General features: G+C 37.2%; 1 protein-coding gene across 2 annotated transcripts; it reads left to right on the top strand.

Moving 5' to 3' along the window:
• The first annotated feature begins 16,982 nt into the window (after nt 1-16,982).
• On the top strand, nt 16,983-23,789 carry LOC149844199 (uncharacterized). Of its 2 annotated transcripts, none has more exons than XM_090000399.1 (14): nt 16,983-17,375; nt 18,063-18,246; nt 18,422-18,490; nt 18,572-18,670; nt 19,255-19,334; nt 19,428-20,271; nt 20,685-20,952; nt 21,102-21,369; nt 22,093-22,177; nt 22,268-22,319; nt 22,394-22,443; nt 22,543-22,590; nt 22,954-23,148; nt 23,405-23,789. In XM_090000399.1, the coding sequence occupies exons 1-13, from the start codon at nt 17,116-17,118 to the stop codon at nt 23,128-23,130; spliced, it is 2,484 nt and encodes an 827-aa protein (XP_089856525.1). In that variant the 5' UTR covers nt 16,983-17,115; the 3' UTR covers nt 23,131-23,148; nt 23,405-23,789. The 2 variants fall into 2 exon arrangements, with proteins under 2 accessions (XP_089856525.1, XP_089856524.1); XM_090000398.1 differs by having other exon boundaries at nt 16,985-17,375; nt 23,394-23,789.
• Nucleotides 23,790-24,215: the final 426 nt, after the last annotated feature.

Raw genomic sequence — 24,215 nt, 5'->3', positions numbered from 1 at the left:
CAAAATCTATGATCGTTAAAACAGGAAAATAATCAGAACATACCAAAATCTGAGCATTAAGCCTTCAGAGTGCATGAATCAGAAATAGATACATCTATTTTGAATGCAGCTAGACAATATCAGTGCTAACCTATCCCATTTGTTTTGAATCAGGATTTTTTTGTTGACTTCCAGTCTTACTTGTCTGCAATAATAGTTTTGTTCTGCCATGATAATGAAAAATGAGTATTCAAAACAAAACAAATAAGTGGCACGTAGATTGAACAATTTCTTATTGAAACAATTAGTCGAAGTTGTGACTAAATAAGTTCTTCTCTAGGTACGTTTACCACTGAATTTCATGTCTAATATATATATATATATATATATATATATATATATATATATATAACCCATTCAAATTATAAAATAACTAGCATGCAGACTGTTATGAAACCCTTATACAGAAATTAAGGGTGAAACTAACTAAAAGAAAATTAATGTTCTATGCGTATTTATCAGCCACTGATCCTAGCCACTAAATCGTTACCTAGAAAATGAATCAACAGGGTGTTATATGAACTTGCAGATGACTGGTCCCTTTTTCTTTCTTTAAAACCAAAGCTGGGGTTCGACAGACCCCAACTAGTCAAACGAGAGACCATTCACTACACAATATGATAACAGATACTTAATATGGATTTCCAAAAATCTAGTTCAAGCAAACCCCATAGGTCGACAGATAGTAGACTCGCAGAATTGAGATTCTGCATCTACGAAACCTTAAATCCATGCAGATGGGTGGGGATGCTATATCTTGCATTTCAAAAGCATGTACACTACAATATCATAACACCTCTTACCTCTGTGTTGCTCTTTCCACCCTTGCAATGGCAACAACTTGATACAGAAGTTTTTTCTGGCTGAACCGTGCGACAGGGAGAGAGAAATAGAGAGTGAGAGCAAGAACAAGAGGGAAAGAGGGATAATGTGAGGGAGGGGATATGGATTAATCTGCGTGAGAGAGAGGGACGGGGGAGGTCGGTTAAATAGAGAGGGGAAAATGGTGGTTACAAGATCGTGGGAAAAGAGGGAAATTAGTGCAGCTGCCCCCTCTCTCCATTTCTGATAAGAGTGTGAACCCTTCATTTAGAGTTTCACGTTCTCCCCTTAAACTCCCCTCTCATATTTATTTATTTTTACATGAGTGCGAATTTGGGTCTCCCGTGACCCACGAGTTTGGATCCATACTTCGGCTTATTCGGATCCATCGACAGATACAAATTTTCTTTTTAAAGTATAGATATTTAAAATTTTGAATATAGAACCAGATTAAATTACTTTAGGTCTAATTACATTATCATGGATTCTTTACTAATTTATTATGGATCTAAGATCCGTTGTGCTCATAAAACCCTTTAAAAAATCTAGATCTAAGAATCCAAAGTTTTCTTCATATTATGGATCCAAATTAATATACATGGATCTAGACAAAGCTATTATGGATCCAAACATAAAAATTTTAATTGGATCCTTGCCATATTTAAACCTCTGATGTCCAGGATGCAATTGCAATATTATGGATCCAAAAACTACATAGGCTATACAAATCCCTCTAAAGTGGTGTAGGCTTACTATAGAATTTTCCTCATTAAAAAATCCATTTAAACTTTATGGATCTACTCCATTTGTCCAAGATCTAAAATCAAATATGATAATGATATTGAGGGTCCAATCACAAAGATCTTATCTATTTGAGCGAAATCTATTATTAAATATCCAATTTAATGTTCGTGATCCAATATCTAAGATCTGAATGGAATATCGAGATTTGAACATGATATTATGGATCCAATATTGAAGATCCAAACATGATATTCGAGATCCAAATATGAATAAACAAAAAAAATAACAAAAGTATCCTTGTACCAACTTAAGGACATAAATTTCAAATTTATTTATCTGATAAAATTCATGGGTATTACATCCTTTCCCCCTAAAAAGAATTTTGTCCTCAAAATTCTCATACAAGGACTACTCGAAAAGACTGAAGTGCTTTTTCTTGCATATTGTCCTCAGGTTCCCATGTGCTTTCGTTGATGCCATGATGTTGTCATCTAACCTTTACGAGAGGAATGGTCTTGGATCTTAATACTCATTCGCTTTGTTCTAAGATTTTCACTGGCTTTTCTTCCATAGTCAGGTCTTACCGTATATCCACATCCTCGTACTGAATGACATGGGACACGTCTTGAATATACTTTCTCAGCATAAACACATGAAAAACGTTATGAATCTGAGCATACTAGGGAGGTAGAGCTACACGATAGACATTTTCACAAATCCGTTCCAAATCTCGAATGGTCCCACGTATCTTAAACTCAATTTTCCTTTCTTGACAAATCAAAAAACACTTTTGGTTGGTGACTGTTATCATCGCAAAAATTTTTCCCTCCCTCTGCGAGAGAAAGAAACGATTCTGTGAGTCAAACTCGACCAAAGTTTTGAAAATGGTTTTTAAAAATTACTCATCTCTGTTTTGAAATTTTATGGGAAAATTTCATGGAATGGGATCCGCCTGTCGGTACGAGGTTCGACCGTTCCTGGCGCCTTTACCAGAGGTAATTGAACCAAGGATTAATTGTGTGCTTTAACTTGACTCAAATATTTAAATCATGTTCTATTTTCCTAGAATGCACAAAGAATCAGGCATGTGCTATAGAATTTTGAAAAGATGCAAGTTTGAGAAATATGATGTTTGCTTTGGAAAATTGAGATGTACTTAGAAAATGCTTGAAAAATACTTTGGAAAATCATTGAATTTCATTGAATAATCAAGAATTGCATTTAAAAATGAATCTTGAATGAAAAATGGATTCTCAAGAAAACTTGAACTTTGAGAAAATCGATTTTGAGATTTGGACTACTTTTATGAGGAAATGGATTTGAGAATTCTTGAAAATCCTGTTTCAGCAATAATTCAAGGATTTTGGGAAAATCAATTTATGAAAACTTGGGATTTTGAAATTTGAGAATTTTAAAATATTAGAAAATCATGATTTGAACTTGGGAAATATTTGAAATATCATTTAAAAACTCAGTGTTTTGAGAAACTCAAATCCTGAGAAAGACTTAGAAAGTTATGAGAAAATTGATTTCTCTGAAATGGAATTGGGAAATGAGTTTGAAAATGATGCAAATTGAATGAATGAATATTAATTTGAAATAGAACTCTTTGAGGAATTGGGAAAATCCTTTTGAAATTTTGAGAAATGCAGTGCATTTTTTAAGTTAGCCTAAGAGTGTAGGCTGAATGTGGCTAATACGAAGATCACAAATCTGGGTTTCCTTCGTATTCTGACTATGGCCAAAAATATGAATTCCACCGAGTTTGTGAACTCCCTAAGTGCTTGTGCACGTGTCATTCATGTCAACCATAGTGAATTTGCAAAGAATATGCATGAATGACATATCAGATATTGAATTTACGAAAGTAAACTATATGCAATGCATCCTATTCTAAGCGGAAATGTAACTCTTATTCCAAATTATTACATCTGATATTACATTGAATTAAATAACGGAAAATGAATAAAATAACTAATTTTTTTCTTGAATATTCCTGCAAAACTAGAAAACATGTTAGCACAGAAATGTAGATTTATCTAGATTTATCCGAAAATATTGAAAATTATCGGATATTACACAAATATAAACCCTAATCCATACCCCCTCTGATATAAACATGAAAAATAAGTAATCAATTTCGAAAATAAACTTGGAAATTCAAAATTAGAGTGAAAATAACCAAAATACCTCTGATAGTAAGACTATGGTCTTGAAATCAGGGTTTTCTGAAAGAGTTTTTATAAAACTTAGAAATTTGAAGATCAAATAAAATAAAATTAAACACAATATGATGCAATATGATGATATGCATGAAAATTTAGAGAATTAAAGATTGGAATTTCGTAATTGAGGTCAAAATGACCAAAATGCCTCTTATAGGAAGACTATGGCCTTGAAATCAGGGTTTTCTGAAATAAATTTTGCAAAATGTTGAAATGTTAAATGCAAATGATATTGAAATTAACCCTAATATGATATGATATGATATGCTTATTCACATGATAAAACCCTAAAATTATGAAAATATCACAAATTACTGAATTTAACTTGATTTTTGCCTCTGAATTTAAAAGTAAACTAACGCATAAGGTAAATGAACTTGAAATTAAGCCAAATATGGCATGGACACCTAGACTAATCCTAAAAACAGAAAAGAACTCAAAAATCTATTTTTTTGATATTTTTTAATATGAAAATTAACTAAAAACATTAAAAATCAAGATTTTTGCCTAAACTCTAAATCTAAATTGAATTTTGGGTACTAAACTACCATAGAAATTCCCCAAATTTTATGGGGTGACAGAGGACAGTTAGGAAAATATTTTTACTTTTCATAGATTCTGGTTTTGACCTATGGTCGGATCTTGACAGCTCCGATAAGTCGGATCGGAATCCGGCGACTCTAGGACTTTGGGCAGACTGATAGGTTTCAGAAAAAATTATGGGAAAAATATCAAACAGTGAAGAAAATAATTGAGATTTTTGGAGAATGACTCTGACAAATAGAGGAAAAAGTCCTCTTTTTACAGTATTAGGATTTGAGCTATGGTTTGGAAAGGAGCAGAGGATTATTAGAGATCTAAATCTCTGTAATTCTCAGACACTGGATTTTGACAAATGAGGAGTTTAATTCAGGAAAAAATACCTAGGTTGCTTTTAAAAATCTCAAATTTGGGGGAATGACAGAGGGAATAATGAGGAACAATTCCCTTGTTGAAAGTTTGAGCATCCGTCTTACAGATTGAAGTGTCACAGCCCAATAGGGTTGGTCTAGACCCTGACAAGGAGAAATCGAGATTTTCACAGGGGGTGAAAAATCTGATTTTTGGCAGAGACCAAATCTCTTTATAAAAATCTAATAAAATTCTGAAAATAATAGGTTATAACAGGGATCCACTGTATTTTTTAGAGGAGGATTCATATCTCCCATGGGGGAGATCTCGGGTCCTCAAATCTGCTAAAACGAAATCTGGAACTCCCAGAGGGTTCAAAACCCGAATTAGGATTTGATTTGCTTAATGGGATTCCAAAACTCAAACGAATCTAGGTTTTTGGCAGAGAAACGCAGACAAATAACTACGACTATCATAAATTTTTTTTAAGATTTTTGAACAGAAAATTTCACATAAAATAATAACTAGACTCGATGTATAATTGAACCTAAGTTAAACATCAATAAAAGCAATATTAAATGCTCATGAAATAAAAAACTATTCTAAATGCAATATAAAAACTACATGACAATGAAAATAAAACAAAAAATGACAAGGGGTATGTTTTATTTTGATATTGGCCACAATGTGAGAGGGGTCCAATCCAATCTTTTGAATGGATCCCCTCTCTTTCTTAGCCTTAATCATGAAAAATTCATTAAAGAAAGAAAAGAAGACAGAATATCATAATGGATCCAGTGTTGAACTGGCTTTCATATTTAAAAATCATCCTTCTAAAGAGAACTTTCATGATATTCGACGAAATAGATGGCAAAGAAAAATAAAAAAAGGCAAGAGAAATTGGTGAGATGATGAAACTATTGACTCACCTGGGGTTTTCCCTTGGATCGGCTAAAGGTGGTAGCTATGGTGGCTGGACCGATTGTAGGTGGTCTTGAAGATGTGGCTGGAAGGTACACCGACATTGTTGCCTCGATGGGCTGGGGAGGAGTTGTTGTTGTCCCTATGGAGGCTGCGACAGCAAGTGATGGGCGTCCCCTTTGGTCTGCTAGGCGTCACCTTGAAGATGGTTGGGTTGTACCTTATGGAGAAGTTGTAGGTCGATGTTTAGAAGGGACTGCAATTGTTGATGGAGGTTGGGCAATGGCTGGAGTTGGAAGGAAGAAGATGGAGCTTGCAGTTGTTGGTTGAAGAAGGTAGGTCGGCTACTAGGGTGGAGAAAGAGAAAGAGTTGGAGAGAGAGTTGGAGGGAAAGAGAAGGAGCCAACGTGTGGTGTTGTTAGGTTTGAGAGATAGAGAATAATGAGAGTTAGGGCTGAGGGAGTGCAGCCAATCAAGAGGGAGAGAGAGAGTGTTTGAATGGGAATGCTCCAACCGTGTAGTAGATAGATGAGAGAATTGGAAAGGTGGAAAGGTTATAAAGGGGCTGAAACAAAGAAAGGGGAAAGAAAGAAAGGAGGAAAAGGAAGAAGGAAAGAAAAGGAAGAAAGAAAAAGGAAAGAAGGAAGAAAGAAGGAAGGGAGAGAAGAAGGAAGGAGGAGAAGAAAAGAAAGGGGAAAATGGGTTGGTCGACCAAGGGAGAAGAGGAAGGAAGGAAGAAAGAAAAGGAAATGAAGAAGAAGAAAAAGGAAGAAAGAAAGAAAAGAAGAAAGGAAAGAAGAGAAAGAAGGAGAAGGAAAGAAAAGGAAAGAAGGAGGAAGGGGGGGTCGACCCCCTTGTGGATCCCACCTCGTCTCATAAAAGTAAGAATTAAAAAAAAACAAAAGAAAATATAGAAAAGAAAAAATATTATTAATTTTTTTTTGAACTAGAAATGTAAATGAAGGAGCCATCTCAGAGTGGGATCACTTTCCAAATTTGAAATTCATTTTGAGGATCAGAGGGGTAGAATGGTCTTTTTAGAAAATTTCTGGACGAAATGAGCTATTTTTGGCAGTTTTTGAAATGAGTTCCGAATTTGAAGTTTCATACCCCATTGCGAAGCAAATCCAGTTTAGAATTTGAAAATTTGAGTTTGAAAGAAATCCAGATTGTTTTTCTTGAGAAAATATTTCTAAATTTAGTATTGTGGGGGTAAAAATATCAATTTTGAAAACCCAGGGTTCGAAATTGATTTCTGGAAACTTTTAAAACTCAATCTGGATTGGAATTTATAAAACTGGAATTCTGGATCTCGAAAATGAGATAAAATGTGATGAAATGATGGAAAATAATGAGAAATGATATGAAATGCCATGCAAAATGCTAACCCTAAATGAGGAAATTTGGATATTAAACCTCGACTGACAGTTATGCCAGTTTCAAAAGTGATAATTTTGACATAAATCGCAAAATGGTTCGAGAAATAGTTTTCAGGCTCTATCGGGCCAGAGTGACACTGAAAATTACGGTGTGAGCTGGATTGAACTGAAATGAACTGGATTGAGCTGGGTTTTAGAGTTTCAGAACTCAAATGAACTGACAAGATACTGACTCAACTGAACTCTCAGACTGAATTGTGAAGAAAAGTTGTCATTTTTAGGGAAATGGCAAAGAATGGTCACTAGAGTGAAGTGATTTGTGGACTAGAAATGTGTTTGAGTTGGAACAGAGATCAGTAACACTGAGATGAACTAAAATTGAAGCTCGAACACTAGCTCAACTGACTGAACTCAGCTCAATTTTAGCTCAATGAGCTGAAATGGGCTCATAGACACTTGGAAATGGTTTTGAACTGAAACTGGAGCACTTGAACTCCTGGTAAACTCAAGCTAGACTCACGGAAATAGGATTGATTGGGAATGACTGACTCAGAATTGGCTTGGACTTGAGTGAGAAATGAGCTCATTTCTTAAGAAATGATCCCATTTTGGCAGGAATCGTCAGAAATAAACATAGTCTATTCATTGTGAGTTCAGGTGAGCTAGAAATGACTGACATTCTAATTGTTCTGAGTTTACAAATGAGCTTGGTTGACTCCGACTGACCAGGGGTATGGGATGACCTAGAAGTAAAATGGTAATTTTCTTAATGAAAGTGGGTAAAAATGGTAATTTTCTGACACAGACTTGGGGTTGGACTCTTATACTAACCTACCAGGGTTGGCACCTACACGAGGGGGTGTATCTGAGAATGGATGAGGAAAATTTGGGGTGTTTACAGTGACACCTTCACAAAGACCTGATCTTCCACTTCAAAAGTGAGTTCCCTGTGCCTTTGGTCCGCATAGCTCTTTTGTCGACTCTGAGCTGTCAGCAATCTATCTCTTATCATCTGGACCTGTTGGGTATAGTGTTGTAGTACGATTTATGATTCTATAGCTCGTTCACCAACTTTATCCCAATACACAGGCGATCTATAGGGTCGATCGTACAGAGCCCCGAAAGGAGCCATGTTGATGCTCGCACGATAATTGTTATTATAAGCAAATTCGATCAAAACTACATGTTTATCTCATTCGACCTTTGAATCCAACATACAGACTCGTAACATATCCTCTAGAGTCTGGATGGTCCTCTCGAATTGCCCGACGGTTTGGGGGTAAAAAGCTATCTCAGATTTAGCTTTGTACCTAAAGCCTGTTATAATTGTCCCCAAAACTGAGAAGTAAATTGTGGATCCCAATCGGATATTATCAAAACTGGATACTCCATGCAACTGAATAATCTCTCTGTTATATAAAACTAAGCTCTTAAGAGATTGACTGATTCGTATGGTAAAAAGTGACCTGATTTGGTAAGTTTGTCCACTATTATCCATATGGCATCATGTTGTCTTCGAGTTTTGGGCAAACCCACCACAAAATCTATGGTGATTTCCTTTCACTTCTACTATGGAATCTCCATCTGCTGCATCATTCCTCCAGGTTTCTGGTGTTCAATCTTGACTTGTTGACAAGTCAGATACTTGGAGACATAACTTGCGATCTTGTGCTTCATTCTGTTCCACCAATACTCCCGTTGCAAATCTTTAAACATCTTTATACTTTCTGGGTGTACGGTGTACTTGGACTTATGTGCCTCGTCCAATAGTTTTTCATTTAACTTAGGGTTGCTAGGGACCCAAAGTCGCTTTTGCATCGAGATACTGCCATCTTCCTTTAGTGTGAATGAGGAATCTTCTTGTTGAGCAAGCGACTTAAGCTTCTCATATTGGGGATCCTCCTTTTGACCCTCAATGATTTTCGTGAGAATTTCAAGGCGAGCAGATAAACTGGATAGCTTAATGATTCACAGTTTGTCTTTGAACAGCTTCTAGTCAGTAAACTCTTCCACCAATTTCCATTCCTTTGCCACTAGATTGGACAACGCACAACCCGCTTTGCGACTAAGAGAATCTGCTACGACGTTTGCTTTTTCCGGATGATAAGAAATAGTAAAGTCATAGTCTTTTATGAACTCCAACCAACGTTGTCGCATATTCAACTCCTTCTGGGAGAATAGGTATTTAAGACTTTTATGATCTGTAAACACCTTGAATTGTTCTCCATACAGGTAATGTCGTCACATCTTCAGAGCGAAGACTACGACTACCAATTCCAGATCATGGGTCAGATAAATTCACTCATGAATCTTTAGTTGGCGGGATGCATATGCTATCACTTTGCCATTTTGCATTAAGGCGCATCTCAACCATGTACCTGATGCATCTGAATACACCACAAAACCACCTTGACCCGATGGTAAGGCCAGTATGAGAGCCGTTGTAAGCCTCTTCTTTAGGGTTTGAAAACTCTCTTCACACTTATCTGTTCATTCAAACTTGATCCCCTTTCTAAGGAGTTTGGTCATAGGCATGGGGATCCACGAAAATTTCTGAATGAACCTTCGGTAATAGCTTGCCAAACTAAGAAAACTCCTGATATCGCTAATATTTTTTTATTGTTCCCAATTCAATACAGCTTCAACCTAGCATTCAACATCAATTAGCATGGTACTTTTATTATTTTATCTACATTATTCTTGACATAACTATGAAAAAATAGTTACCTTAGTTGGGTCTACAGATACTCCATCTCTCGATATGATGTGGCCTATAGACATGACCTTCTCAAGCCAGAACTCACACTTAGAGAATTTAGAGGACAATTGATGTTCTTTAAGAGTCTCCAATACAATTCTCAACCTGATGTTGCTTTATGCTTTCAGAATAAATTAGGATATCGTCAATGAAGATGATTACAAAAGTATCCAAGTATGGTCTAAATACCCGATCCATCAAATTCATAAATGTGGCAGGAGCATTTGTAAGTCTGAACGACATTACTACAAACTTGTAATGTCCATACCTTATTCGAAAGTTGTTTTTGAAATATCATCATCCTTAATTTTGAGTTGGTGATACCCAGATCTGAGGTTGATCTTTGAGAATACCTTAGCCTTTTGCAACTGATCGAACAAGTCTTTGATGCGAGGTAATGGATACTTGTTTTTAACCGTTGTCTGATTCAGCAACTGGTAGTCTATGCATAATCTCATAGATCCATCCTTCTTCTTCACAAAGAGAATTGGTGCTCCCCATGATGATACACTTGGTCAGATGAAGCCTTGCTCCATTAACTCCTATAACTATTTCTTTAACTCCTCCAGTTCCACAGGTGCCATACGATAAGGTGCCTTGGAGATTGGTGATGTTTCAGGCACCAACTCGATATAAAAATCTACCCCACGTTGTGGAGGCAGTCCAAACAATTCTTTCAAAAATACCTCTGAAAACTCATAAACTACTTCAAGTTCATCAAGTGGTGTCACCTTCAGTTCAATTAAGGATACATTAACTAGGAAAGCTTTGCATCTTTGTTGCATATACTTCAGAGCTTTCAGTGTCGATATTACTCAATCTTTCACAACAGGTCTTGAGAGTTTGAACTCTATTTTTGGTAATCCCGGGTAGGATAACATCACTTTTCTCTAACGGCATAGAACATTAGTGTGATGTTCATATAACCAGTCCATACCCAATATGACATCATACTCAGTCATATCGAGTAGGATCAGGTTAACAGGTAGGTTTTGCATGTACAATATTATTTCTATGTCTGGTATATAGTTTACACATATCGAGTTATATCTAATAGGGTTATATGCATCTAATACATGTTTCAATGGTTTAGTGTTTGCACCCAATTGTTTAGCAAAGTCTACAGATATAAACAAATATGTGTCACCATAATAAAAAAGAACAAGTGTGGCATAACCATCAACAAACACCGTACCTTGCACCAGATTTCTCTTTTCTAGATTCTCGACAGTAGTTGCATAGACACATCCTGGCACCCTCTTTTGGACATTTTGTTGTTGTGCAGGCTGTTGCTGCTGAGGTGGTTTTTGTGGCTGTCCTCCTCCAGCATTCTGCCTTTGCATGTCTACAGTCTTCTTGTGGCATTGATGAGCATAATGGCCCATCTTGCCATAATAAAGGCATGCACCAGTATCTCTAGGACAAGGTTAGCCATTGTGGAACCAATTATATTTCTAACATACTTGATTCTGGTTCTGTTGGGGATGATTATCACTGTTCTGCTTCTGCTTCTTATGAGGTGTTTGATGCCTCTTGCCACTGTGGTACTGATGCCTGTTAGCTCCACTTTTACCAGCAGGTCTGGTTTGATCCTTCTTGGATCTCTCCCATTCTTCGCTCAAAGTGGTCGCCACTTCAATGGCCTGAGGGAAGGTGGACAGTAGACTGGTCATTACCCGGTATCGCAGTCCATCCTTAAGTTCACAAAAATACTTGGTCGCCTTGGCTTTGTTGTTGGCGAACAAGTTAGGGCAATACCTTTCCAAGTTTCTGAACTTGGTGGTATAATCAACCAGGCTCATGCTTCCCATGTTCCATTCTAAAAACTCCTGTTGTTTTCGGTCAAGAGCATGCTGGGGAAGGTAGGTCTCCATGAATGTCTCTCAGAAGACTCTCCATGAGATAGGATCCATCCTGGCAAAATTGAATGCCTGGGCTGTATCCCACATTTTCTTGCATCGCCCTTTAGGTGATAAGTGTCAAAGTCTATCTGTCGATCCTCCGATACTGGCAGAACACAGAAAGCTCACTCAATTTTTTTGACCCAACTTTCGGCTATCTCAGAGTCAGCCTTTTCAGAAAAAGTTGACGAATCCAACTTGAGAAATTTATCGTATGTAATCGTGTTGGCATTTTGACTTCTGCTGGCGATCGTGGCTAGCTCCATCTAGTTGTGTATTTGAGTATTCATTGTTTGAGCCAGACTATTGAGGGCTTCCATCACGAAACCCCTCTGCTCCTGCCAGTCATTGTTCGCACTCATATTGGTGTTTGCTCGATGATACATCTAGTAATCATTTTAATACAACACATATTTTTATGATCTCTGAATTGTAGTATTCCTATAATTATTACATGTATATATCTATACTTATAGATACTTTAAAGGAACAAGCAAGTAACACAATAAAAAAATGTAATATACTCACAGAACGCTTGCAAGAGTTGTTGTACGGCCACGGTTTATGATTTATTATTCTCAGGCTCTGATACCATAGTTATAACACCTTGAAATTTAACCTAAATTTTTAGGATTTTTTTTATAACAGTAGAAATATTCAAATTAATTAGGCTAAACATTTCAGGCACATCACAGGAATCATCAAAGTAATTATCATTCATTTCATTAATAAAAGTTTAAAACACAAGATCAGATTTCAGAATAACTGAATGATAATTAACAATAACTAAATTAAATTTTTAACATCCTAGGAATACAATAGATCATATATTCTGATTAGCACATCATCCCACAACCGCTCTTCATCATTTACTCTTCTCCTAAAAAATAATAAAATAATTTGTGTCAGGCTACAACCAGTCTACGTAGAAGAATACTATGATTTTGCAGATGTATTATATAACAAGTATGCAATATAATTATATAGTCATGAACAATAAAGTATGATACTAAGCATGGCATAATTGAACAAGTAATGAGAAAATTAATTCATTGCATATCACAAAGCTAACTTACTAAAAGCATATCATAAATCATCACCTACTCAAACAAATAATTACAGGTTTAGATAATTAATCACAAGCTCAATTAACTAATCACAAGTTAACATGTTCATGAATAAAGCTCACAATCTTTTATCTGAGTGATAAGAAGCTAAATTTAATGTTTCTCTTGAATTATCACACGGGTACTCACATGCCAATGCAACCGTAACATAAAAGAATATTTGGGGGTTTATTATGCATTAGTGTTTTATTAACTCAAATGTCTAACTAAAACTGAAATCCTAAGAGAGCAGTTGAATAACCAAGAGAACCTCCCAAATGTCCAAAATAATAGGATGCATCCTTAACTTCTGCAGAAGAACTTGAAGCTACCGCCTAGAATAAAAATTTGGTAGTCCAAGTCTCCTAACTTTGAGGACTGAGGACTAACGAGTCATTGCCGCCCGAAATAAGAAACACATGTTCCCGGAGTTGTGTACCACCTACCCGCTCCAAGGTAAGCTTGAATCTGAGTGGGTTGCTATCTTATTAATTTGTATTACCCGATTTGTCAGGGTTTTCCCTGATCGAAACCCAGTAGCTAAAAGACACTAGAGTCCCTCAAAAATTTGAATCATACCATCAGAGTAGTAGATTCCCAACCATTCATACCTTAAATATGTTTGTTAACTAGATCTTTATCCATTTAATTATGCAGACCCACCTAGAGTGCTCCAGTACCTTTAAAATGTCAAGCATGAATGCCCTGGTACCTTTAAACCAGTCAGGCCGAAGTATTCGTATATGTTTGAATTTACATGTGTATTCTTTTTTTATAATTTTGAGGGATAGTGTGTGACCCTCAACACCCAGACTTGACACTTATGCACCACAGTACACTGACCCGTAGGCTCGGTTACGAGATCATCATCATTATATATATATATTGCAATTTGCCTCAACATACCATTAGGTTTTAAACTTGCAACATCTCAACACATGATGACGTGCGATGACAACTATTTCCAAATAAGGATAGACCCATTTGTTTCCTTTAGAGAGCATGCAGTGTAATCTCAGAGAATTGGTAATACAACCGTATACCTTTCTCCAAACACATTCACATTTGAACATTCCAAAAGATATACAGCTTAGTTGGCATTTGATAATTTCAAAAAATATGTAGTTTGCTAGGCATTTAAACTTCAGAAAAATATGCAGCTTAACATGCATTTGAACATTAGAGAATAAGCAGCTTAATAGGCATTTGAACATAAGAGAATATGCAGATTAATAGGCATTTGAACAGATGAGAATATGCAGCTTAATATGCATTTGAACATTCCATAAAGTATGCATTTGAATATTAGAAATTATCTAGGTTAATATGCACTTGAACCTCCGCAAATATGCAGCTAAACGTACACTTGAACATCAACTTAATATGCAGTTAATTACGCATTTAAGCATCACATAATACATAGTAAAATATGCATTTAAACCTTGTCTTAATATGTAGCTTAATATCAACTTAATATGCAACGTAATATCAACTTAATATGCAGTTTAATTAATCATGGGAAAAATATTCAAAATATAACATAATTTGAGCATTACAATCTCAAAATCTGCGATCATTAAAACATGAAAATACTTAGAACATACCAAAATTGAGCATTAAGCCTTCAGAGTGCATGAATCAGGAATAGATACATCTGTTTTGAATGCAGCTAGACAATATCATTGCTAACCTATCCCATTTGTTTTGAATCAGGATTTTTTTTTACTTCCAGTCTTACTTGTCTGTAATAACAGTTTTGTTCTATCATAATAATGAAAATTGAGTATTCAAAACAAAACAAATAAGTGCCATGCAGATTGAAAATTTTCTTATTAAAACAATTAGTTGAAGTCGTGATTAAATAAGTTCTTCTCTAGGTATGTTTACCCCTGATTTTCATGTCTAATATATATATATATATATATATATATATATATATATATATATAACCCATTCAAATTATGAAATAACCAGCATGCAGAATGTTATGAAACCCTTATGCAGAAATTAAGGGTGAAACTAACTAAAAGAGAATTAATGTTCTATGTGTATTTATCAGTCACTGATCCCAACCGTTAAATTGTTACCTAGAAAATGAATCAACAAGGTGTTATATGTGTTCTAATGTTGTCAAAAAACTTTCATAGTGATTCAATCATACATATATGTGTTATAAGGCAGTAAAAAACTTTCATAGTGATGAAATCATGCTTATATGTATTCTAATGTTGTTCAAAAACTCTCATAGTGCTTCAAGCATGCATATTTGTGTTCTAAGGTTGTCAAAAAAATTCATAGTGATGAAATCATGCTTATATGTCTTCTAATGTTGTCAAAAAACTCTTATAGTAATTCAATCATGCATATATGTGTTCAAAGGTTGTCAAAAAACTTTCATAGTGATTCAATCATGTATATATGTGTTATAAGACAGTCAAAAACTTTCATAATGATGAAATCATGCTCATATGTGATGAAATCATGCATATACTAGCTTGAAATCTAATGACATGAAACAAATGACATGAAACTTTCATACCTGACAGGCAACTGCAGACGAAGTTTCTCTATCCCGAAAAAAACTGCATAACTCATTACGGACAATGTCGGAAATTGTTTCATGTAAATAGTCACGCATTGTGTCCTTAATAAGTTGGCAGACACCATCCCAAGAATTAGTCGGGTCAATCGAACGCTTGAAATTGATGCTGACGGGAGAACTCTGAGAGCCCTAGCTGAAGGAGGCAACGACTGATGTGATGTTCATATTACTCTCAAACCCGAGCACACGACCCTTTTTGGGTTCACCGGTTGCAGTCACCCATGTTGTAGAATCAAAAGGCGGATGCTGAGTTGAGTCATCGCCATATCGCTCTACCATCTGCTGCCCGTATGACTCTTATAAAGTAATGATTATAGTATGCATTAATAATTAAGAATTCAAATGTTTATGATAACTTGTATATTATAATATTTATTAATACAATAAATATATATCATTATCGTTCTCGCCTTATCTGATATGAACTCTCCTATATTCTTACGTTTATGTGTTTCAACAAATACATCCTTGTAAACCATAATGTCTGCTTTTTCTGCTTTCTGCGAGGTTAAATGATAAAAAAATTATTTAAAAAGTATGCAACATTGTGTGCAAGAAGAGAAAAAGATGAAATAAAAAAAAGATAGAAAATGTTTACTTGGTAGTTACCTCTAAAGATAAATTTAAGAAAAAGAAAATGGATAAGAAAGCTACAGTAGACTCTCCATTGCAGAAGAAATATCAAGATACAAAGTTCAGTTGTTTTGTTTTGCAAGAGCGAGGGTCACGTGAAGAATGATTGTAACAAATATCATGGTTGACGTAAAATGAAAGTTCCTGTTTTGGTTTGTTCTGATGTTATTTTAACATGCAGCACCGGAGGACAGAGAGAGTCTAGGACAGTTTTTATGTCCTAGGCCCCTTGGACCATATCCTCTCTCTACTGCGGGGTCCACGCTCTCTCTCTGGAAAGACCGTGGTTCTGAATAGACGGTGAAACCCCATCCTGATCAGATCAATTTCCCCTGCTTTCGTAACAGAGGTTTGCTTTAACTTATGTGCACGATTTTTTGGCTATTCAAAAATCAACCGTTGACAAAACACAAAATTCTGTGAGTTAAAAATTTACATTTTTAAGTTAAAAAAATACAGAGTCGATTTTCATGTTGAATCCCTCTTATGGTTAGATTTGATCAATACTACTTTACATCACAAGATTTAAGAAGGGTATAAAGCTGGAGAATAAGGCGGGATGAGCGGATCAGAACTCTCCACAAGTAGACTTCACATGGGTGAATTTTGAATTCGTGAGATTCCTTCACCTCGGCAAGGTTCATAAGTTGTCGGCGGATTGCTCGTGATTGTTTTTTTTATCATAATGATTATTGTCTTTTATTTTTATGAACAATAATAATAATTATTGTCAAAAAATGAAAATTACATAGCTTCTTACTACCTTTCCAGAGAGGGCGAGCGTAAGACCGGGCAAAACCCCACTAGTTTTGGTGCTAAGCCAAGCAAATAATGCAATGCTTGGCCCATGGATTCAGATAAGACCAGTTTTTCAATGCACCTACGTCACCCAACGTCACCTCTCTCTCTCTCTCTCTCTCTCTCTATATATATATATATATATATATATATATATATATATAGTATAGGTGTGATCCTGTTCTCCCACCTTACTTTCCTTTGATGGTCGCCTTCACACTTCTCCTCTATCATTCCTTGTGAGAAAAAGAAGAGAACAGGGGAGAATTTGGGGAGAGAGAATTGGTGGGGACGAGATGGATGGGCAATTCAACCAGCACCGATCCTTTGACAATCTGAAGATGGCGACCACCACCAGCAGCAGCTCTCCCCTCCCGCCCGATAACGATCGGAGCAGCGGGGAGTTGCGGGCGCTCGACTGCAACCTCGCCTCCCTCTGCGACCACATCCAGACGGAGGGCTTCAACTCCGGCGCCTTCTCCGACATCGTCCTCCAGGCCATGGGGTCCACCTACCACCTCCACCGCCTCATCCTCTCCCGTAGCTCTTACTTCAGGTACTGCCCACCAAGGATTTCCCCTGTTTTTCTGTGGCTTATTTTGTTCTTTGTTTGCTCTTTTGCGCGTCTTTTTCTCGAAATCGTAACGCGTTTCAGTTGGGAATCGGGATTTTTGGGCGTTTTTTCATGTTCCACGGGATACCCACAAAAGGATAAATCACGATTTCGAAAATTTCAATGTTTTTGGGGGAATATCTGTAGAGTTTTGTGGATCCTGAGTTTTTATTTTCGTTGACATAATGTACAATCTCCATCACTTCATAAGCGATGTTCTTCATCTCTGGAACAGTATAGCAAGGGGGAACCTTATAATTCTTGATCAAATATCGCATGTTTCCTTTGCATTTGTAATTTAGCCTAATTATCCAACTAACACGGGCGTTAATTCCTCTTTTTATGCATTTTTTAGGTTCGTATTATTAGAAATTACCACATTTGCTTCTTCAGATGGTTCTGCACCACGCTTTCATTGATATGTACAACTAGTATTTTAGTGCTTTTAACCAGGATTTGTGACGAACACTTGGTGCTCAGTATGTGAGCCCATCCCCAGGTGTACTCTTTCTCTTGAATGCGGAACCTATAGTTATGGGTTCCCTTCCATGGAATTTTTTCACCAAGGTAGTTAGTTGGTATGGTTAATTTTCATTGTGAGTTTATGTAGATGAGAAACTTGAGTGGCAGGAACATGCTTCAAGGTCCTTGGAAAGAGGCAGGCGCACCTGTTGTAACACTCCAGATTGATGATGACAATGTTAATCCCGAAGCTGTGGCTATGGCCTTGGCTTACCTCTATGGTCATCATCCAAAGCTTAATGATAGTAATGCATTTCGGGTTCTTGCAGCTGCGTCGTTCCTGGATCTGCAGGTGAACGCTCATCCAGTTTTTCTGTTAATATATGTTGCTTTGTGTTTCTTATTATACTTTTGCCATAAGTTTATCTTACAATTTGTCTTTGTCACTATTTCATTTGTCTGCTGTGAGAGCTTGTGCATAGCAGTTAGAAAATTCATTAAGGGGATTGTATGTTAACCCTCTGCAGGACCTATGTGCCATCTGCACGGACTTTATCATATCTGAACTGTGGACAACAAACTTTTTGTCCTACCAGGTTAGCACTGCCTTCTTCGTCACATTGCAATGTAAGTTATTGTGCTTTCTAGGTCTCTAACCATTTTATGTTACATTTCAGGTATTTGCGGAGGGTCAAGATTATGGAATTCATGGAGAACGTGTGAGAAATGCTTGTTGGGGGTACCTTTGTCAAAGTGGCAGTGAGGAGTTAAGAGAGGTTTGAAATCAGCACTTTGTAATCCTGAATATGCCCAAAGATCAGTTTCCTCACAACTCTCATTTTCACGAACTTGATTCTCACATTTGTGCTTGTTTAATACTTGAAATAGCCTCAAGTTCCTAGGTTTATCTGTTCACATTGTATCAGATTCACTAAGAATTTAGGCTATTGTATGCCTGAGTGTTGAGTGCTTATCTGGATCCAACCTGAGCGAGATCAGATTCAAATATAGCCTGTTCCAACACCTCAAATTTGATTTTTCTTTTTTTTTTCAGCCTCTAATGGTAGATGCACTTCTGGATATTAGTTTGAAAATGCGAATAGAATTACAATAAGGATGTTTCGCATGCCATATTCAGGTGGATGCTCTTGTGAATGTTCAAAGATTGGTCTCTTTGGTATCATGCATTTTATGTTTAGTTTTTTAATGAACTTCTCTGGGTTATTTTTTAAGGTTTTCAAATTCTTTTGTAGTCATGAAGATCTCAATAATGTAGATTTGGGTATATAATTACATTCTGATTTTTTTTCTAGACTTACATGTTTGATGTGCATATTGTTAACTCGACCATGATTCACAGGTGCTTCCAAAACTTTCTTCCCAAACTTTGCATGCTCTACTTACATCTGATGAATTATGGGTACCCAGTGAGGAGAAAAGGTGAGGTGGAACTTGATGCTTTCATTTTATTTCATAATTCTGATTGGGTCTTATTTAAGTGAAAGACTATGACATTTTTGCTACACTTTGAAGGTTTGAATTGGCACTCTATACCCTACTAGCCAAAGGTGCTTTTCAAAACGTTGAGCACCCTGAACAAGCAACTTCTGAGATGGAACCAAACTCTCCAGGGGATCCATTGGTATTGAAGGGAAAGTGCTTGATGGATGACCACCCCCCCAATAAGCAACTTATGGAAACTGAAATGGGATGCCCAACTTTGCGAGAAGATACTGAAGGAAATAAAACCAGTGATAACATTTCTTTTTATCTTGCCAATTGCATGTCGGATTTTCATATTGACAATACTGATCCTAAACCTGCAATCATTCAACCTGAATCAAGTTCACAATCGGTTCCTGGATCTACTTATGCTTGCAAGATGGAAGAGCCTGCTTCTTTGAGTAACTCACCAAGTGCAAAACCAATCTTCAGATGTGGTGCTTATGTTGAGATCAAGAATAATGTGGATGCAAATATAATAGGTAATAATGATGGTGCCACAGAAGGGCCTTCTGAACAAAGAAATGCTGTGTACCTTGGTAATCACGGTGTCTGGCTTTCCAGGGATCAATTAAAGAGCTGCCCTTCTGTATTGTCACCTTGTGATGGGGTCATGTCCAATGACTGGGGAAGAAGCAGCCTCTCTCAGCCTCCTTCATGGGGTGGCAGGATGGTAGGCAGAAGGCAGATAAAAACTTCTGCCAAGGCGACCTGTGGCATACGTGAAGAAGACTATGATGCATTCATGAGCATTTTTGAAGGGGGTTCACTTTTGTACTGTAACATGTCATTTGAGTGGCTACTTAGTGCAAGGAAACAATTGGAGGAATTGGGTTTCCCTTGCAAGGGTGTTTGTGACGGTCTCTGGCTTCAGGTGTGCAATTAGTTTCCATCTTGTAAGTCCATATTGGAGAACCACTTGCTCCAAAATATACATGCTTGAATGTGAATATGACAGGCCATGATAGCTGTGTTTAACCAATGGAGTGATGGAATGTGTACATGTGGGTACACATGCATGTGTGTGTATGGGGCGGGGTGTGTGCACATGCACGTGCTTGACTTGACCAAGTTATCTGGATCACATAGAGTTGGATAACTTCCCAGCTGAATTGGTCTCTGTTGGGTTTGTATGATCAATGGGTGGAAACACTTGGTCACTTATCAAGCTTCATGTTTTGAATTAAGAACACATTTCATCAGTTATACTGCCATTGGGTGCTTTCCTAGGCTACTAAGTAGAGACAAAAGAAAAATATTAAGATCCATTTGCGGCTTTTCATGCAGGTGCTTCTAAGTCAAAGAGTGCAAGAAATTGGTTCTGATACTTGCAAAATATGTAGCCTTATAGCATGTGCATGTAGGCAGCCGCATAGATACTCTCAAGGTGTGAGCTCCCCTACACATTACCGGCAAGGCCATGACCGAAATGGCACACCTGGCAACATGGGTGATGCATACCTTTCTGATACTCAAGGTGAAGGAAATGGACTACTTAGGCCTGTACGTGTGCATGTACAAGGTCCCATGGATGGTCTTGCTGGTATTGGACGAGGTACGATTTTTGTGCCTGCTGCAGATTGGCCTCCAACATGTTTGAATTTTCTCGTGTCCCTTTGGTTTGGGTAATTGAAATTGCCAGCAATTGCTTGCTATGAATGAATCAGATGCTAGGATTTACCTAACTGTTGGGAGATTTATCAGGGGATGGGCTCACAGCTCTGGTTGGGCTTAGCCAGGAGAGCAATGGCATACCTCCTCACACAGAACTGTCAGAGAGAGTATATGAATCAGATATGCAGAGTAGATTGTCTGGGGTTGCTGCCGCTATGCCATGTACCACTGGCATTCCTATGCAGATGCTAGAACCACAGGAGCATGCTACTGGAACTGATTGGGAAAATTCTGATGGTTGCTCTATATCATTGGATCTGAAGACACCATTGAGAAATTTCCCTCCTTTTCGATTTGGGTAAGAGATATCAAATTTTTTTCCTTGTCAGTATGGAGCCTGTGTTTCTTTTCCATGCAATGCCATTACTTTGAGTTCTGTATGTCATAGATAGGATATGCTAGTAGAAAATGTTTATCATTTGGCAATACGATGATAAGCTTATCTTGTTTTTGTAATTCTGTTTTCTAGAGATCTTTATTTTTAAAGGTAGTTTACCCTCCATTTTTATGCGAAGAAATTGCTGAAAGATTCATCTGTTCCCATCATCAAAGTTATTTTTGATATTCTTAACGCAACCAACTTCACTCTTCTATGCTCTATTTTCCCACCAGCAAGATTCCCAAGCTCTGTGATACTTGACTGGATCATCCAACTGTGCAGCATATTGCATTATTTTCAGGAAACAATTCTATTGCCACCGAAAATGAAGCAAATGATGCCCTCTCTGTATGTGGAAATGTAATCATTCATCTTTAATCAATACTCACTGAGTTCTCTTGACAAGTAAAACCAAGGCTACCTATTAACATAATGCTACACTAGATAAAGCTTGCTTTGTTGGGTATCTTATTGGTGCATCCTGTGTCATATGGTACACTAACCATCATATAATATCCCATGCATGGAGGTCTTAAAGAACTCCACGAGTAACCATATGCCTATTCTGCTTGTGTATCCTGTGATGTACTGTGCATAGTTTGGGTGCAACAACATTGATCGTAAATTAACTCATTTCTGCAGAGTGCAATTTCAAGACGTCCACAGACTTGCTGATGGTCAAGTGAAACACTCATCGGAAGTACTTTATGCTGGGTCATTATGGAAGGTAGCATATAATCTCTTTGTAACAATGTTGCTTAGATCCTGAGATTTCCTTAGATATGTTTTGAATTCAGCCCTTTGTCTTTTGCAACAGGTCACTGTGCAGGCATTTAGTGATGAAGACCCTCAAGGTCGTCTTACCCTAGGTATGCAAGGTGTTATTTCATGTCCAAGTAAGATTTTTGGGGGCATTAACACTAAAAGGCTTTCTGCATTTCAGGATTATTCCTCCATCGGCGCAAGGCAGAAACATCAGATCCCCTCAGAAAGGTGAGCAATTTCTGTTTTCATGGAGGTTAACTACTTAATATTTACTGGGTTCATCTTTTGTTGGCTTTGTTAATATTTTCTTTTTATCTATTTTCACAGGGCCATCTATATGTGGATTCTAGGGAAAAAGTTACAGCTCGATATCAGGTAAAAGTATCTATCTTCATCCAAGTCTCAATGGATTGACTCAAGTTACACGACATATGAAACTTTGCATATCCCTTATGGAATTAATCAATTGTGCTTGGTTACATGCTTGGATCTCATGAGGCCAAGAAAGATTGAATAATTGACTTGATAAATTGCTCGTGTCACCTGATTTAAAAGTTGCATCTCTTCCTGCTAATCAAATTGTGGGTGAGATATGAGTTGACCCTATCTGATCCTAGGGGTTGTGTCTGTAACATTAAATAAGCAGAACAGAGTTTCTATGCTTTATTTTCTACTTATGAATGTAATATGGCACCATTGACTTTTAATTATGACTGTGTGCCTCTTTTTCTTTTCCAGTTGATTTGTCCATCAAAGAGAGAAGTCATGGTGTTTGGAAGCTTCAAACAAGCTGGGACTCTATTACCCAAAGCTCCCAAGGGATGGGGTTGGAGGACTGCTTTATTATTTGATGAACTCCCTGATCTTCTCCAAGGTGGAGCGCTGCGTGTGGCTGCAGTCGTCCAACTTGTTTGATCATCTAGGATCAAGGAGGTAAGAGATTTTTACGTTCTGCTTGTGCTGACCCCTTCGTCCCAGGTTCGATTCTCACCGGGTGTGCCTTTAAACTGGTGGGCTCCGCAAGGGCGCAAGGGCTTGGGTGTCGGTGACCCCACCTGGGGTTTACCTCGCAGGGGGTGGACCTATTAAGTGACCACATTCTCAACGAGGGTTCCTTGTCAAAAAAAAAAAAACTCAGAATTAGCTGGAATTTTTCATTGGTCACTCAATTTTGACAGGCTATATACAGGTTCAATATCCTCTTCTATAACTGCAATCAGATTAAGGACTCGGGGAGGTCGCTCAGTGCATGCTCTTCGCAAGTAGGCCTCAGTGTCCTGATTGAATCTACTGGCCAACTTGGCTTAATATCAGCAACCTAGACTGGAGTGGCTTGGAGCAGGTTGGGTTGAATGTGCCCATGGGTGATCCACTGGTTTCTGACGTGTGGAAATAGCTTCAAGAGATTGGCACTCCATTATTGTGTGTCATTTTTATAAAGTCATGTTCCTTTATATAACTGAATTCTGAAGTGGTGATTTAGTTGTACATATTTGATTCCCTTTTTTTAGAGATGCCTTGTGTTTTAATCCATTTCTGCAAAGAGAAAAAAGTGTGGAATATTTGGTTCAAAAGTTTGGATTTTTTAGCTCATGCTTCTTTTGGGATAATCTTGAGTGGTTGTGTTGATTCTAACTAGATGTAAGTCCGGGTTCTGTGGTTCCACGTAGGGTCCAATATGAGTAATCGAATGTGTTTTTTTGTCCTTGTGTTTTCTCAACAGAACCCTAAATCTAGGGATGCAAACAGATCGAATTTTTTACTCAATATCTGATCGAATCTGACTCCATGTAATCATATTTGGTAAACCCAAACCATATCCAGTTATGATAGGATACAGATGTTTTTGATTTTTTGCTAACAATCTGATGGATATTCAGATTTGATGGATATCCAAATTTCATTACATGTAAAACATTGGATTTCTGAGCTTTTCACCATCCGAATCTGAACTGGAGTCGGTTTAGCCAACACGTGATTAATTGGATCTGGTATTAGCT

This window comes from Nuphar pumila, chromosome 3 (genome assembly GCF_984573655.1).
Source record: "Nuphar pumila chromosome 3, dmNupPumi1.hap1.1, whole genome shotgun sequence".
NCBI lineage: Eukaryota > Viridiplantae > Streptophyta > Magnoliopsida > Nymphaeales > Nymphaeaceae > Nuphar > Nuphar pumila.
This window is presented reverse-complemented; position numbering and strand designations above follow the sequence as displayed.

What these genes read in the sequence shown, in the direction of transcription:
- LOC149844199 (XM_090000399.1), top strand. Translation starts at nt 17,116, where the DNA reads ATGGATGGGCAATTCAACCAGCACCGATCCTTTGACAATCTGAAGATG. An exon ending in GCAGTGAGGAGTTAAGAGAG is followed by an intron (nt 18,671 to 19,254) that starts GTTTGAAATCAG and finishes CATGATTCACAG; the next exon opens with GTGCTTCCAAAACTTTCTTC. An exon ending in TTCCCTCCTTTTCGATTTGG is followed by an intron (nt 21,370 to 22,092) that starts GTAAGAGATATC and finishes TCATTTCTGCAG; the next exon opens with AGTGCAATTTCAAGACGTCC.